We start from the raw sequence: 16,471 nt of genomic DNA, 5'->3' as shown, positions 1-16,471 counted from the left end.
CTACTGTGTAGACTGCAAGGTGCTACATAAATAAATAAACGAACGAACGAACACTTATGCAGTATAAGTTGCATTTTTCAAAACAGTGTCACACAGGGCCAGGCATTTACTCTGATGAGCGGAGTTTTTTAGGCTGTTCGTGCAGAAGCTGAGCTGTAGATGTGAAGTCAGTGATGTGAAAGCAGCACTGCTGTGGTGATGGAGACCTATGAGAGGCTGTTAGAGGAGGAATCGTCTCTAAGAATGGGGTCAGCGGGGTTGACACCCTCCGGGAAAGAGATGGATAGAGAGCTATCCAAATGCTCTCCCCGCTGGGAAGTTTGCGGTCATCGATTTTAAGTGCACATGCTTGAAGAAGCACGCTATGCGAGTGTTTACAACACACGCGTGTTAACGCACATATGGCTGCATGCTGAAATATTGAGAGTGATTGTGCCTGTTAAAAGCATGTGAGTGAGTGGGGTTGAACACGCTTCAGTGAAGAAAAATCAGTTGAAAAAAATCTTACAGTTGATTTGTATTACAGTAAGTGTATATATCATTAAATAGTTATTTTGGGAACACTTTACAATAAGGTCTCATTTGTTAACTTTGAAGCATTTGTGAATGCTAATCGAAATGCAAGCTAGTTTAGTGTGCATTATGTAATTTTAACGGATACAGTTTTTTATTTTAAAATGAAATTAACATTTTTAAATAGTATTGTTTATTTAGTGCATTTACTATATATATATATATATATGATGGCCACTCGTTTTCCTGCTTTTTTCTTGCCATAATACAAATTCTAACAGTCTATTCAGTAGGACTATCAGCTGTGTATCCACCTGACTTCTGCACAACACAACTGATGGTCCCAACCCCATTTATAAGGCAAGAAATCACACTTATTAAACCTCACAGGGCACACCTGTGAAGTGAAAACCATTTCAGGCGACTACCTCTTGAAGCTCATCAAGAGAATGCCAAGAGTGTGCAAAGCAGTAATCAAAGCAAAAGGTGGCTACTTTGAAGAACCTAGAATATGAGATATTTTCAGTTGTTTCACACTTTTTTGTTATGTATATAATTCCATATATAATTCCACATGTGTTAATTCATAGTTTTGATGCCTTCAGTGTGAATCTACAATTTTCATAGTCATGAAAATAAAGAAAACTCTTTGAATGAGTTTTGGGGTGGTGTTGGCGCAGTGGATAAGACACATGCCTTTGGTGTGAGAGACCCGGGTTCGAATCCACTGTGAGACACCAATGTGTCCCTGAGGAAGACACTTAACCCCTAGTTGCTCCAGAGGAGTGCGACCTCTGACATATATAGCAATTGTAAGTCGCTTTGGATAAAAGCGTCAGCTAAATGAATAAATGTAAATGTAATGTAAATGAATGAGAAGGTGTCCAAACTTTTGGTCTGTACTGTATATATATATATATATATATATATATATATATATATATATATATATATAGTAAATGCTGAAATTAGCATTCAAATAAATACTGTAGAATTGCTGTAGAAGTATTTTACTGTATATATATATATATATATATATAAAGTAAAAATTTTATATTTTATTATATTTTATTAAATTACCAAAGATTATTAAATATTTCAGAAATATTGATCATTGTTAGCAAATGTTAACTAATGTAGTTATCTGTTTAAAAAATGAAGCCTTATTGTGCATAAGCACCACTATTTTAGGTATAAATGTAACCCAGAAACATTTTATATATTAATTAATCTTTGGTAATAAATTAGGTAATACTTTAACATTTTATCATTAATCATTAACTTGGTTTTTGTATATATATATTTTTTTGGACGTACCATATTATTATGACAAATCATTGCTTGGCAAAGCTATTGTTGAATTGTGTCTGCATTATAATGAATGAAGCTGTCAACTCTGGAACAGTCTGTGAGAGACTTTGGAAAGTAGGCTATTGTTTCTACATCAAATTAGATTTTTTTTAAGCACTGTGGAATAAACGACATAGAAGAAACTTCAGTGCTTGACACATTTCTGCCTCCACACAGTATATACAGCCTCTTTATAGATCTATGTGTCATTTTAATCCAGCTTTCTTCATTTTAAAGTAGTTCATCGTTTCCCAAATGTCTGTGGCTTGATGGATGTTCAGCGCTCTTTTCCTCTTCACAAGGCTTCAACACTCAGGATTGTCTGTCTAAATTTGGCAGCGCTCATTTTTTTTGTCAGTGTGCGTTTTTTAGAACCTTTAATTCATGCTCACTAAATAAAAGGCTGTGATCTCCATTCTGGATTCAGAGTAAGCATGCGAAAGGGCATTTCATGCTCTGACAGGGAGAAGAATCATGGCGTTCTAGTGGCGTCTCTATCTGCTCGACAGATCCACAGATTATACTGTGAGACGGTCTGAGCTGCCGTTTGTAGTTACACCCCTGTCATTCATATGCTTTACAGAATATGTTGCTACCTTTGAAGGGTGATTTATGAAAAACAGGTGAGTTTTGACATGTTTAAACATTACACACTAACGTTAAAAAAGTCTTCATATCTTCCACTGTAGAAAGCCAACAACATTAATGCTCATAAATAGATATATTTGCAGAGCCAGCCATGTGTTTGTGTATTGTATGTTGTGTGTTGTGTTTTCTTCAGCATGTAGTACATGTGCCGCCACAAGGAATCCTGTCACGATATGACTGCACTATTGTATCAGATCCGCATAAATAATAAAGACGGCTGGTGTAATTCAGTTCCTCTGTTGTACCCGAGTCCGATTCCCATAAGACTGCACGGTTATCTCCTCCTGAATGTACCAGTAGAGCATGGAGTGATGGGGAGGACACTCAAAATCAATAAAATGACCAGTCTGGCATCTACAGGGGGCAAAACATGTCAAGAGCCATTTAAATTCTGTTCGTACAGCTCAATTACTGAAGTGCATGGGGTTTCCATGCAGGAGGCCGATAGTAGCTGCTCGTGTTTCTTTTGATGTTGCTTTAATTCACTCGCTCCAGAGGCAGGGTAAATATTTTATAACCATCCTCAAATATTGATAAAGCTTTTATTCATGGCTCATTTGCATCATACCAATTTTGAGAAAGTTATTTTGGAACTTTTTTAAGACGTTCTGGAGCTCCTTGCTGGTTTTCTCAGCAGTATGCTGGTGTCTGTGTCTTGGTGGGAAAACCGTAACTCATGCAAATGATCTGTAAATATTGTCCTACGTGGGGATTAAGTTCCACTGGAGCAATCCGGCAATGCTGCGGTGTGTCAATCACCCAGTTCTTTCCAAAAAACACGGCGGTCACAAAGGGCCAGACCTCAGCAGGAAGTGCATATGTATTGGCTAACCCCAGGTGGAGGCTTATTGTCTGTTCCTTCAAAGATTTGAATTTAAATGCCCGGCTCTGCAGCTGCTCTCTCTCCCAGCATGCACTGGGCCCCTTTAGGGCACAAAAGCGTCCTTGGAGCTGCCAAACTGGCCTGTAATCCTGATGAAGGGGCATCAGGTTACTGTACCCAGACAACTTCCTGCCTGTCTTCTTGCACCTTGAGATTCTGGGAGGCACGAAACTCTTCTCAAGGGAGAAGTTAAGAAATTTCTTAAGTGAAAATTCGAAGACATTCGTGAAAATGTTGAAAATTTTCAAATGACAGAAAATGACAGATTTTGTTGTTATCAGGGGCTGGACTCATGCAAATCTTCTAAAGAAATAAATCAAGAAATGTCTTAAGATTAATAAAAAATAAATGTCTTTAATCCCCAGATTGTTTCAGGAAGTTTGTAAGAATGTTCACAAGTAAAATTAATTTTTTTTTTTTTAAATTGCATGTTCTCATATATATGTTTGTAAGAGTCTTATTTATCTTAAGAAATTATATTAAGAAAATAACTAAGAATTGAGAAAATAACATTTTTCATAAATTAAATAGGTTTGTTAGAAAGTAACTGTTAAATTAAAAAGTTTTCAAATATTTTCTTAGGATCTTTTTTTTTTTCTTAAGATGTAAATGACTAAACGCACTTGAAAATTTTTTTTCCCTACCAGATTACTGTAAGATAAGCATATTAAGCATGCACAATATTTTTTTATAGCATCTGGCCTGATGAAAGTACTTTTAAAGTCTTTCTAAAGACTGATTGATTTGGGCATTTGAGACCAATTTTAGTGGTATCCTAACCTGAAAATATTACAATGATAATATGTTGAAAATATAAGGCCTCAATGAAATCATCTGAAAAGTAGTTTCAAAAGCAGAGTAAGTTGTACTTTGATTCCACAGTCAGACATCTTTGTTCAAAGAACAGCTCACATTGGATAACATTTTTAAGTTGTCAGTTTCAATTTTTTGTTGACTTCAGCCGGAGAAGTTTTCTTGCACCTCTTCCTTACGGGCAATCTAAACTCTTGCCAAGCAGGACTAGTGGAGTTCATTTTTCTCCCAGACTGCTGCCAGAGCCAAGCTGGGTGTTTTTACGAGATCTGTCATAAACTTTCTGGGTGCTTGGCACGAACTAACTCTCTGCTCTCCCTCCCCAAACAGCCCTTCCACCCCATGGTGAACCTGCAGTGCTCTCCAGACCTCCGGCCGTTCCTGTGTGCCCTGTATGCCCCTGTGTGTATGGAGTATGGTCGGGTGTCTCTGCCGTGCCGGAGCCTGTGCACGCATGCCAAGAGAGACTGCCAGAAGCTCATGGACATGTTTGGAGTCACCTGGCCGGAGGAGACGGAGTGCAGCAGGTACTCATTCAAGAGTTTGGGAAATTTAAGGTCGTTTTTGAGAGAAGGTACAAAGTGTACATTGGCCAATGTATCAAGATGTAATTGCCACATAATTGCTCAGCATTTCTGAAGGTAAATAGTGCTGTAATGTTTGAACATGTTTATTCTTGGACACGGTTAATAGAAAACGTTTTCTGACTGAAACGGTGGTTTAAGCAGATGCAGATGTTGAGGGAAACTTTTAATCTCCAGTGAAAACCAGTCATTCTGAAGAGAGAAAAATGTGTTCACAATTCAAACCAGGCTGAAATAAATCTGCAGCATATGTTAGATTAATTAATGTTAGCAGTCAGCAGTCAAACATTCAGTGGTTATATGGAAACATACTTTCAAAGCAGTAGTTGTCAGGAAAGAAAGCATATTTTATTACTCCAGAATCAACCTTTTAGTAGAGTTTAGTGAAACAAAACTTGCAGCAATAAATTCTGTGCAACATTTCTTGTGATTTTGTATAATATGCACCTGATGGACTTACTAGCAATCTCTTTACATGCTAGTAAGTAATCAAGAAAGAGCTTGTGTCTGTCATGGAAGTAATAATTTGCCTGGCCCCGCCCCTTTAGTTACTGTTGCTAGCACTGGCTGTTGTTAATTTTGCTACTGGCAAACATTGGGAGAGAAGTCAGGTTGGGTGAATAATTTAACAAAATCTGGATTAAACATGCTTTTATACTGCTCTGTTACCTGGAGCTGCACATCATCATCTTTAATAAAATAATAAAAAATTAGTGAAAAAAACAAATAAATTGTACCCAACAGAACCCAACATTTATCAGTTATAACATGAAAATATTTATTAATTTATTGTTATTGGCAACTGTATATATATATATATATAATTAATATTGTTTGTAAATATGTATGTCTTTGTCTCTTTGCTGCAGGTTCCCAGACTGTGATGAGTCTTACCCTCGTGCTGTAGATCTGCTCGTGAACGAGGATCCCACTGACCAGTCGTCCATGTCCGTTCAGCGTGACTATGGCTTCTGGTGCCCGCGCGAGCTCAAAGTGGAGCCCGAGTTCGGCTACACGTTTCTCGGTGTGCGCGACTGCTCCGCTCCCTGTCCTAACATGTACTTCCGGCGCGAGGAGCTCACCTTCGCCCGCTACTTCATTGGCGTCGTCTCCATCGTCTGCCTCTCAGCTACGCTCTTCACCTTCCTCACCTTCCTCATCGACGTCACACGCTTCCGCTACCCAGAGCGGCCCATCATCTTCTACGCCGTCTGCTACATGATGGTTTCACTGGTGTTTTTCTTGGGCTTTCTGCTGGAGGATCGCGTAGCGTGTAATGCAGCCAATCCGAGCCAGTACAAAACGTCCACAGTGACTCAAGGCTCGCATAACAAGGCTTGCACGCTGCTTTTTATGGTGCTGTACTTCTTTACCATGGCGGGAAGCGTTTGGTGGGTCATTCTTACCATCACGTGGTTCTTGGCTGCTGTTCCCAAATGGGGCAGTGAAGCCATCGAGAAGAAGGCGTTGCTCTTCCACGCCAGCGCTTGGGGAATTCCTGGCATGCTAACCATAGCCCTGCTGGCTCTGAATAAAATCGAGGGTGATAACATCAGCGGTGTGTGTTTCGTGGGCCTATACGATGTACACACTCTCCGCTGGTTCGTGCTGGCACCACTCTGTCTGGACGTCCTGGTAGGAGTGTCGCTGCTGCTGGCCGGGATCGTAGCGCTCAACAGGGTCCGAATGGAGATTCCTCTGGAGAAGGAGAATCAGGACAAGCTGGTGAAGTTCATGATCCGGATCGGCGTGTTCTCGGTGCTGTATCTGGTGCCGCTGCTGACCGTAGTGGGCTGTTACCTGTATGAACAGACGCACCGCTCCGTTTGGGAGACCACATGGGTGCAGGAGCGCTGCAGAGACTACCACATACCCTGCCCCTTCAAGGTAAATCAACAAACAAAAATACTTTATATTTAAATTCTACTTCTGCAAGTCTTGTTAACGGGGTCATCGGATGCCCATTTTCCACAAGTTTCTATGATTCTTTTGGTTCTTAATGAAAAGTTTATAACATAGTAGGGTTGTGCTGATAGACGATTGTATCGTGTATCGACGATAGTAAGAGATATCGACGATAGCAGATGTCTCTGTCGATAGTCAAGACGATATTAGGCTCAATTTCCTATTAATGTATTAAATTATAACAATAATAATTATTTTTATTTTTATTAGGCGGCCTATTATAATTTGGCTATCAAACTGCCCAGCTATTTCACTTCAGTACTGCGTTTCACACACACACACACACACACACGTGCGTGCGTGCATGCGCAAAAGAGGATGAGCCTGTAGCGGGTGAAGAAGTCTCCATCCACAAACAGACGTACATCGTCTGAAGATATAAGGTATTTCATTGCATCGGATGCCCATTGGATGCACTTTAACAAGTAATCTGAACGGTCTATATATGTACAATATTTTAAACAAGCCCTCACTAACTGAGTTTAATACCACATTTATGTTAGAATGCATGTCATTCTTGTATCTGTGACGGTGCGTTGGGCTCATCATGGGGCGCACGGTCTGGAGCGATGTATGACTGAAGACTCTGTTTATACAGATGTAAAAACGACGTTTTTTATACGTGACGTAAAAATCATCATCGGAGAGTGTGCGCGGAGGCTCTGAGCGGACGACCACGTGCCTCCCATTTTTTATGTCCGCACGGTAAGTAGGCTTCAAAAGCACAACTGCACATGTGCAGGCAGTGTGAAGAAGCCCATTGCTATTCGAACCTTTGCAATCCGTCAATAAAAGAATATAAAGACAGCCAGATGTGCAATAATTCTGGGCAGTTCACATGTTTGTTGCAGAGTGGACCATCAGCATATGCTTTTGCGTTCGGATCGGAAAATATAACACAGGCTTAATACATCAGTTCAACTGAATTTTACTCCAAATATATAAACTTACCTGTTTTGAAAACTTTATATTTAACGTGTATTAGTGTTAACCTGTTGGACTTTAAATGAAATCTACTATTGATTTTCACCATTGACTGATTTTGCAGAACACTAATAACTTCTGTGCGCAGATGCAGCAAATCTGTCACAGGATGCGCGATATGACAGTTGCGTCCGACTATATATGAACTAGCTGTTTTAAATACCGTACTTTTATATTTAACGTTAATTTATTAGTATGTCTGAAAGTATATTTTTTCGATTATTGGGGATGACATAGGTTCTCTCTCGCGCACCTGCGCTGTTTAAAGCATAATAGTTATGCTATGACAAGAACAAAGGGTCTCTCTCTTGCTCCACATATGCACGATAATATTGTGTATCGTCGATCTCATGGGCTGACGATATGACGATTTGAAAAATGACCATATCGCCCAACACTATAACATAGTTTGGTTAAAATTTCTCAATGGTAGTGTAAAACAACACGTTTTTACCATGTCAAAAAAGGCTCCGTCTAAAGCAAGCTGTTTTCTTGCATGCTGCTTTAAATACAAATTAACTCTTCTGACCGTGCCCTTCTCTTCCGTGTTGCTCTCTGAGAGACGGTAAACTTTAGCCACATTTATCACAAAACTTGCTAACTAGCACATTATTAGGAAAGGTTATTTGCAAAGATTAATTTACAAAACCTTATGCTCACTTTCTTCTGGAGGTGAAGGTGGATCATGAATGATTCGCTCAAACATAGGTGCATTTAGGTAGATTGGGGGTGCATTCCCTTCAGAAAGAAACGTAATCCACTGCGTCTTCAGCAGCTCAGGTGTCAGGAGTAAATTAAGACAGATATGATCATTATTACATCCAACAACAGAACACTTCAATCGCTTAGGAGACATTCTTGTCTACATCTGCTCCGGCGGTGAGACAATGGCGGACTGATGACAGCTCACTGAGGGCGGGTCTAAGGTAAGACACCAGTCCAGTCTGTGCTGAAACACTACTGTCAATCAAACTACACTGGGAGGGGCTTTGTCTGTGTGACGTAACACATACAGGTGTCTGAGATCGGCTCGATTTGAGGAAGGGGTAATTATTTAACAAGATAAAAAAATAACTCCGAGTGGATTTTTGTCGTTATAGGGTGGTAATGTATACACACTGCCAAAACACAATTCAGTTAAAACAACTTTTAAAAGTGCATGTCACATCCGAAATTATTTACATAATTTATTTGTATAAAGAATTATATTAGACTGATATAAATAAATTGTTAATAATTTTTTATTTATTTGATGAAACATTCAGTAAAAACAATAATAGTGTTAATTATTATTATTATTTAAAATAATTATTTCCTATTTTGATATATTTATTTTTTATATTGATATATTTTATATTTAAATATTATGTATTATTATTATGACAAAACTGAATTTTCAGCATTTATCTGAAATAGATAATTTTGTATCAATATTATATATTCATTGTCACTGTTGATCAGTTTAATGCATGAATAAAATTATTAATTTCTTTAAAAGAAAAAAAAATTACTCACCCCAAATGTATGTAATGGATATTTTATTGTTCATACTTATTTACCTTTTTTTTTTTTTTTTATATTTCTTATTTGGAATTTCACAGAAAAATACACTTTTGAAACTATTTATGCAAAAAAACTTACAATTCCATAAAGAAAGAAAAGAATCCTAATATTAAAATCCAATGATTGATTGATTAGGTTTCAGACTCGATCGGAATCGGACATTACCTCCCGATCAGAACTCGGATATATATATATTCTCATTATTTTTTAACACACCTTTAGTTATGCGGTGGCACAGAGTTAGACCCTTTTGACTCCACACAGAAACAGCAACGCGTGCGGCATGACATCACTTTGTTTGACCCATCACTAATAGAAACTATTCTGCCTTATTATGTGATAAACAGTGTTTGTAGTATATAAACAAATCATTATTATTTGTTATTGTCCAGCATTTATAGATTTCTAAGCCAATTAAAAGCTAGAAAATAAGAGAAAAATTAAAGTTGCCTATACTACCAGTAAGAAATTTTTGAACCGTAAGCTTGTTAATGTTAATGTTAAGAAGTCTCTTCTGTTCACAAAGCCTGTATTTATTTGATCCAAAGTACAGCAAAACAGTAAAATGTTTGAAATATTTTCACTAGCCTATTTAAAATAGCTGTTTTATATTTGAATATATTTCAAAATGTAATTTATTTGATCTGTTTTTTCACTCTTCTTTATTTTTTTTTTTTTAATGTATTATAGAAATATCGGATCGGGAATGGGTATCAGCAGATACTGAAAATCAAATGACTCGGACTCGAGGGCAAAAAAACCTGATCGGGACATCCCTAAAATACATATCATTCCCTGTATTTTTACAGTCAACTAATATATTCTTAAGCTAATATTTAAAACCTGAATTAATAAAACTATTAAATTATGTTTAATGAATCTCAGAATGAAAATCCTTTTTCTATACTGTATATGCCTAAATTTAGGTATAATATTGTAATATGTGATTGGTTTTAATGAGTTTCATTTTTAGACTTTTTTTTTTAATATAAAATATGAATTAGTATTAATAATAATATACATATTGAATATTTATCAGTCACATCAGCCATAGCATGCAAATAATGATTAGCTTATTGATATTGTCAATAATTTTAGAAGAAGAGACAGAAGAAGGGTTGTGTATGTTATATAGTGTTGTACATATTTTATATGTAATATAGTGCATGTATTTTTATATTCAAAGTTGTGGCAATCAATGTTCTGTCTTCATAATATCATTTCTACTGGAAAGATGAGTCTTTAAGCACTCATATTAATGTTTCTGGCAGCTAGAGAGGCAGATGTGGTTTAGAATCGTACCTCCCACTTTTCCTCCCCTGGTTTCAGCTGTTAGCCTCCTCCAAGTGTTGCACCAGTGTTTCTAATTCTCTTTATGAAGATGGAGACATCAGATGGTGAGGCAGTAGAAGTGTGTGATTGATTTACTGTACAGCTGCTTTGCTGTAGCTGATTGAATGAAGATGATTGTAGTAAAGCCCCACATTTGCTGCAGATATCCATGTTAAAGGTTCTTTTGTGTTGTGCAGGGAATGAATGGTGAGATACGATCCGGCGCAGTGATGCATGAGGCATTTTTATTACAGTGTAACCATAGCCGCTCGGCCTCTCCCTGCACACAATCATAAACGGATCCGAGCCGAAGCGTCACGTGATGCAGTAATTCTCTCCCCTCCCCTCCGGCGATCTGCTCCGTCTGCACCATCGCATGCTCTCTCTTTAGATGAATTCCTAGATTTAACTGTTGATTGTTGATGTTAATTTTCTAGTTTCTGCTAAGTTGCCGCATATTACGTTTTTCACCTTTGCTGTAATATTTAATAATAAAGTTTACTGTATTTTTTTATTTCTAAAAATGTAAAATGATGACAATAAAAATTCATGTTTAAAAAAAACATATACTTTATATATGCTTATATATATGTTTATATATATATATATATATATATATATATATATATATATATATATATATATATGTATATGTATTTTTATTTATAAATATATGTTTATTTATATATATATATATATATATATATATATATATATATACACACACACACACACACACACACTTAATAGACTTTAAACTTTACACAATTTAAAAGATTGCAAATTGCAGCTTATAAACAATGTAATATTCCTTTAATATATATTTCTTCGTTACAAATATCGTATTTTATTTGTATACCTTGAAAGCGATGTCATTTTGAATAAAAGTATCTCCCAAATGCAGGATTGCCATAAACAAGTTACCTTCTATCCATATTTTCTTGCAGGTTTTATGACTATTAATCAGCAGTAAACAGTGCATGAGAACTGAATTGTACATTCAGCTTAATTAGGACCGATTTGCTTTGAATTATAGATGCCTCACATTTCCTGCTATGACTCTCCACGCTCCAAGTACATTTAGTTTTCCTCTTATTTCTGCTCCTCGCAGATGGTTTTATCCTTGTAAATATGATAATTCTGACATGTCTTGAAGGCAGCATACATTAGTATTTTTCGTTGAATATGTGTCGGTGTATGTTAATGTGTGGCGGAAGACGTTAGATTTGATCCCATGTCATCTGACGATCTGACAGCCTGCAGAGATGGTACATGTTTTCTTCCTGTGTGTGTGTGTGTGACGTGATGTATGCATGAGTGCAGCATCAGGTGTGTTGTGTGAGCTAAATATGAACTACAATACTAATAGTATCAATGATACTAAAATATCACTGTAAAAGCTGTCAGAATAGCTGTAATAAACGCTGCATTACCAGAGTGTTCTGACTCTGAGTGTGTGTGAGAGCCTGAGGGAAGCGATCAGATGATGATCATCATCTCTGTGTGTAGGTGGAGCAGACCAGCAGGCCTGACCTCGTCCTGTTCCTCATGAAGTACCTGATGGTGCTGGTGGTTGGGATCCCGTCAGTGTTCTGGGTGGGCAGTAAGAAGACCTGCTTCGAGTGGGCCAGCTTCTTCCACGGCCGCAGACGCAAAGAGTGAGTTACAGTACCTTCATTATTCTGCTTCACTTCACAGGAGAAAAAAAACTAGATACTACAAGTGCTATTATTGTATGCACTGAATTCTAAAATTCAATATATTACTTCTATTATTTTAATGTAATTATAACACACACACATACACCAGAGAGCTGCACGGGTCTGATTTTGTAAATCCGCACCCGCCCGTACCCGCAGTGCTTAAAACCGCATCCGACCCGTTTTCCGGGACAACCTCAGCCGAAGCTGTCAAAAAGCCGGTACAAAAAACATGGCTAACGTTACCACAAAACTGAGTAACGCAATTTCGTCTAGCCTACATCATACAATTTTGGGTGTAGGCCTATAGTAGGCTGTGTTATGCATCCTGATTGACTTCATGATTAGTTAAATCTTCGTTACGCATGAAACGCAACATACCTGGGCTGCGTTTCGCGATAACATTTCTCTTAACGTGATACGAAGACTCTTAAGGTATAACTTAACTAAAGGTATACTACCACTAAAGGTATATCATTGCTAGGCGTCTTCAGGGCTATCATCCACTCGCGAGGCGATGGCGCCCTTCCTAGCAACGGCGCTGTTTTTGGTAAAACATGATTTCATTAAGTTTTGTTTTATGGAAAACTCTTTTTAAAAGATATTCATTTTTTATAAATTTTATCTTAATTTTGATCAATGTTTTATCAATCAATTGCCCATATTTAATAAATAAGAAGCAAATATATAGCAGACAATGTAATGACCCTAAAAAATATTTTGCTACCTAAAAGTTAAACAATTCTTGTGTCACGCATGCATGCATGTCTATTTCCCTCATATTAAATATAAAACGCATGTGGACTGATATTTTTCCAATGTCTGGGCTCCTTTATTAATGGAGTATATAAACAGACGTTTCAATATATTGGTATTAAATGCATTTTCTGAGAAACGTTTCACGTTTTGACTGCAAATGTCGAAATACGTGCTCTTTGGTCCATCAGTGCTTGTCACTGATCACATTAGAATAAAATATCTCATAATAAAATACAAAATTGACTGATTTATGAATGTATATGCATAGTTCTCATCAGTCGGAAATACAGATAAATGCTTTCATTTGTTGTATTTTTAATCCTGAAAGAAAACAGAACAACAAAAGAGCGAATCATTCCACCGTCTTGAGGTTGTGCTTCAAGTCGAACGCTCCCATTTTTAAATCGTTCACAGCTGAGCATCGCGAGAGGCGGATCTGCGCCAGAGCGCACATGTGAATGAGCTGCACAGTCATTTTCAGATGCAATAAAAAAAAAACACCTGGATAGCCTAGATTAGGCCCATATTCAGAAATGTGTTAGCTATGGAGAGAAATATCTGATATTCCGATTGTCAAATATATGCAAGTGGAAGTGTATTGTTGTTTAAACACCTTTATAACGATCGCGTTAGTGGAGCTTATGCGCGATATAATTTTATGACACAAATTTTGAAATGTAAAACACATTTTCAATCAAACACATTTTAATTCAGATTCTGTATATATATATATGTATGTATATATATATATATATATATATATATATATATAATTCAATAATAATAATAATTCATTACATTTATATAGCGCTTTTCTAGGCACTCAAAGCGCTTTACATAGACAGGGGGTATCTCCTCATCCACCACCAGTGTGCAGCATCCACCTGGATGATGCGACGGCAGCCATATTGGGCCAGAACGCCCACCACACACCAGCTTACTGGTGGAGAGGAGACAGAGTGATGAAGCCAATCAGCAGATATGGGGATTGTTAGGAGGCCATGATGGTCAGAGGCCAATGGGTGAATTTAGCCAGGATGCCGAGGTCACACCTCTACTCTTTTCGAAAGACTTCCTGGGATTTTTACTGACCACAGAGAGTCAGGACCTCGGTTTAACGTCTCATCCGAAGGACGGTGCTTGTTGACAGTATAGTGTCCCCATCACTAGACTGGGGCGCTAGGACCCACACGGACCACAGGGTGAGCACCCCCTACTGGCCTCACTAGCACCTCTTCCAGCAGCAACCTAGTTTTCTCAGGAGGTCTCCCATCCAGGTACTGACCAGGCTCAGCCCTGCTTAGCTTCAGTGGGAAACCGGTCTTGGGCTCCAGGGTGATATGGCTGCTGGCAATATATATATATATAAACGGAAAACAAAAACAACGAAAAAAAACAGCTGGCTGATCTTTTACGTCTGTTAACTAATGACTCATGCAGCCGTTCGTGCGGTTGTGATTTTTTAAAAGTGGAACGTAGGCCTATTTTTACGTTTGCACGTGACTGTTTGAACCCGCGTTTAGACCCGTGTTTCCCCTGTGTCCGACCCCGACCCGCACCTGTACCCAACACAGTTGGATATTTTTCACCCGTTTCAGCCAAATTTGCGGGTCACCCATTGGGAACCCGTGCAGGACTCTAACGTACACACACAAAGGTTTTTTTGTAAATTTTTACCAATAAATTTCCAGTTTTAAGATAATTTCCATGACCTAATGTTCCATTATTTTACAATAAGAATAAAAATCTTTTAGAATTTATCATAGCAAATGTTAAATTAAAATAAATGACTTTATTTATATATTAGTCACACACACACACACACACACACACACATACAGTATATATACATTCTTAGATTCAAGAAATCTGAATTCTAAAATTCGGTAATATACGATTATCTATGAAATATAATATTAATATATTTATTTGATGTACATTCTTAATTTAAGTGCTATAATAACATGATATATTGATAAAATATTACATATTTTATAAAATATTAAATATTTAATGTATATAAATCTGTAAATGTCAGTGATTATTCCGCTTGTCTTTCATTTTAATCTGATTTGAAATGTTTGTTTATTGACCTGTATTTGAACCGATTGACCATGTTGTTGGCTTGAAGATGCTGGAACACAAGCAGATAAATGCATTCATGTGTTTGTCTGTTATGCAGCAGCGGCGCGGTGAACGAGAGCCGGCAGGTTCTGCAGGAGCCAGACTTTGCTCAGTCTCTGCTGCGAGACCCGAACACTCCCATCATCCGTAAATCCCGCGGGACGTCCACTCAGGGCACATCCACCCACGCCTCCTCCACACACCTGGCCATGCTGGACGATGTGCGAAGCCAAGCCAGCAGCGTCCACAGCAAGATGAGCAGCTATCATGGCAGCCTGCATCGCTCCAGAGACGGCAGGTCTGTTCAGCAGCAGCTCGACAAACGCTTTAATGCCACAGACATCCAAATATGATTTACTAATGCCTATGCATACAGTATACTCACATAAAGACATGTACACTATATGTGACCCTGGAGCACAAAACAAGTCTGAAGTCACTGGGGTATAATTTTAGCAATAGCAGAAATTACATTGTATGGGTCAAAATTACTGATTTTTCTTTTATGCCAAAAATCATTAGGATATTAGGTAAAGATCATGTTCCATGAAGCTATTTTGTAAATGTTCTACTGTAAATATATTAAAACTTGTTTTTTGATTAATAATATGCATTGCTAAGAACTTAATTTGGACAGTATTTAGATTTTTTTGCACCCTCAGATTCCAGATTTTCAAATAGTTGTATCTCGGCCAAATATTGTCCAATCCTAATAAACCATACATCTATGGAAAGCTTATTTATCTTATTATGTATAATTCTCAATTTCGAAAAATCAGCCCTTATGGTCGTGTGGTCCAGGGTCTATGGAGCCAAAAGAGTCTCAATAAAGATAAATGCACACACTACATTCACATATGCACACATAGGATTCATACATGCACACACATAATTCATAAATACACACACAGGATACACAAATGCGCACAAAATTCACAAATGCACACACAAAATTTAAAAAGCACAGAAGATTCACAAATGCATACAAAATTCAGAAATGCACACAAAATTCAGAAATACACACACAATTCAGAAATGCAAACAACATTTACAAATGCGCTCAAGATTCACAAATGCACAGGACAAGATTCAGAAATGTATTTCTGATGCACACACACATATATCTTGATTTACAAACTGCTTGCGGTCTGTGAACTTCACTGCATTTGTGTGTGAATTTTGAGACTCCCCTGACTTGGCTCGACACACAAATGCCTTTTTTTAAACAGGGAATGATCTGCAACCAATCAGAT

The 16,471-nt window shown here is 37.6% G+C and overlaps 1 protein-coding gene across 1 annotated transcript in view; it reads left to right on the top strand.

Annotated features, from left to right (window-relative positions):
- LOC132112430 (frizzled-3-like) overlaps window positions 1-16,471 on the top strand; it is a 34,146-nt gene that overhangs the window by 12,703 nt on the left and 4,972 nt on the right. Inside the window, exons 3-6 of the mRNA XM_059519900.1 lie at window positions 4,538-4,734; window positions 5,661-6,678; window positions 12,145-12,293; window positions 15,277-15,516. Coding sequence (XP_059375883.1) covers window positions 4,538-4,734; window positions 5,661-6,678; window positions 12,145-12,293; window positions 15,277-15,516 — 1,604 coding nt within the window. The remainder of the gene's footprint in view (window positions 1-4,537; window positions 4,735-5,660; window positions 6,679-12,144; window positions 12,294-15,276; window positions 15,517-16,471) is intronic.

This window comes from Carassius carassius, chromosome 32, assembly GCF_963082965.1.
Source record: "Carassius carassius chromosome 32, fCarCar2.1, whole genome shotgun sequence".
Taxonomy (NCBI): domain Eukaryota; kingdom Metazoa; phylum Chordata; class Actinopteri; order Cypriniformes; family Cyprinidae; genus Carassius; species Carassius carassius.
Note: the sequence above shows the minus strand (reverse complement) of the source record. Positions and strands in the feature narration are given on the sequence as shown.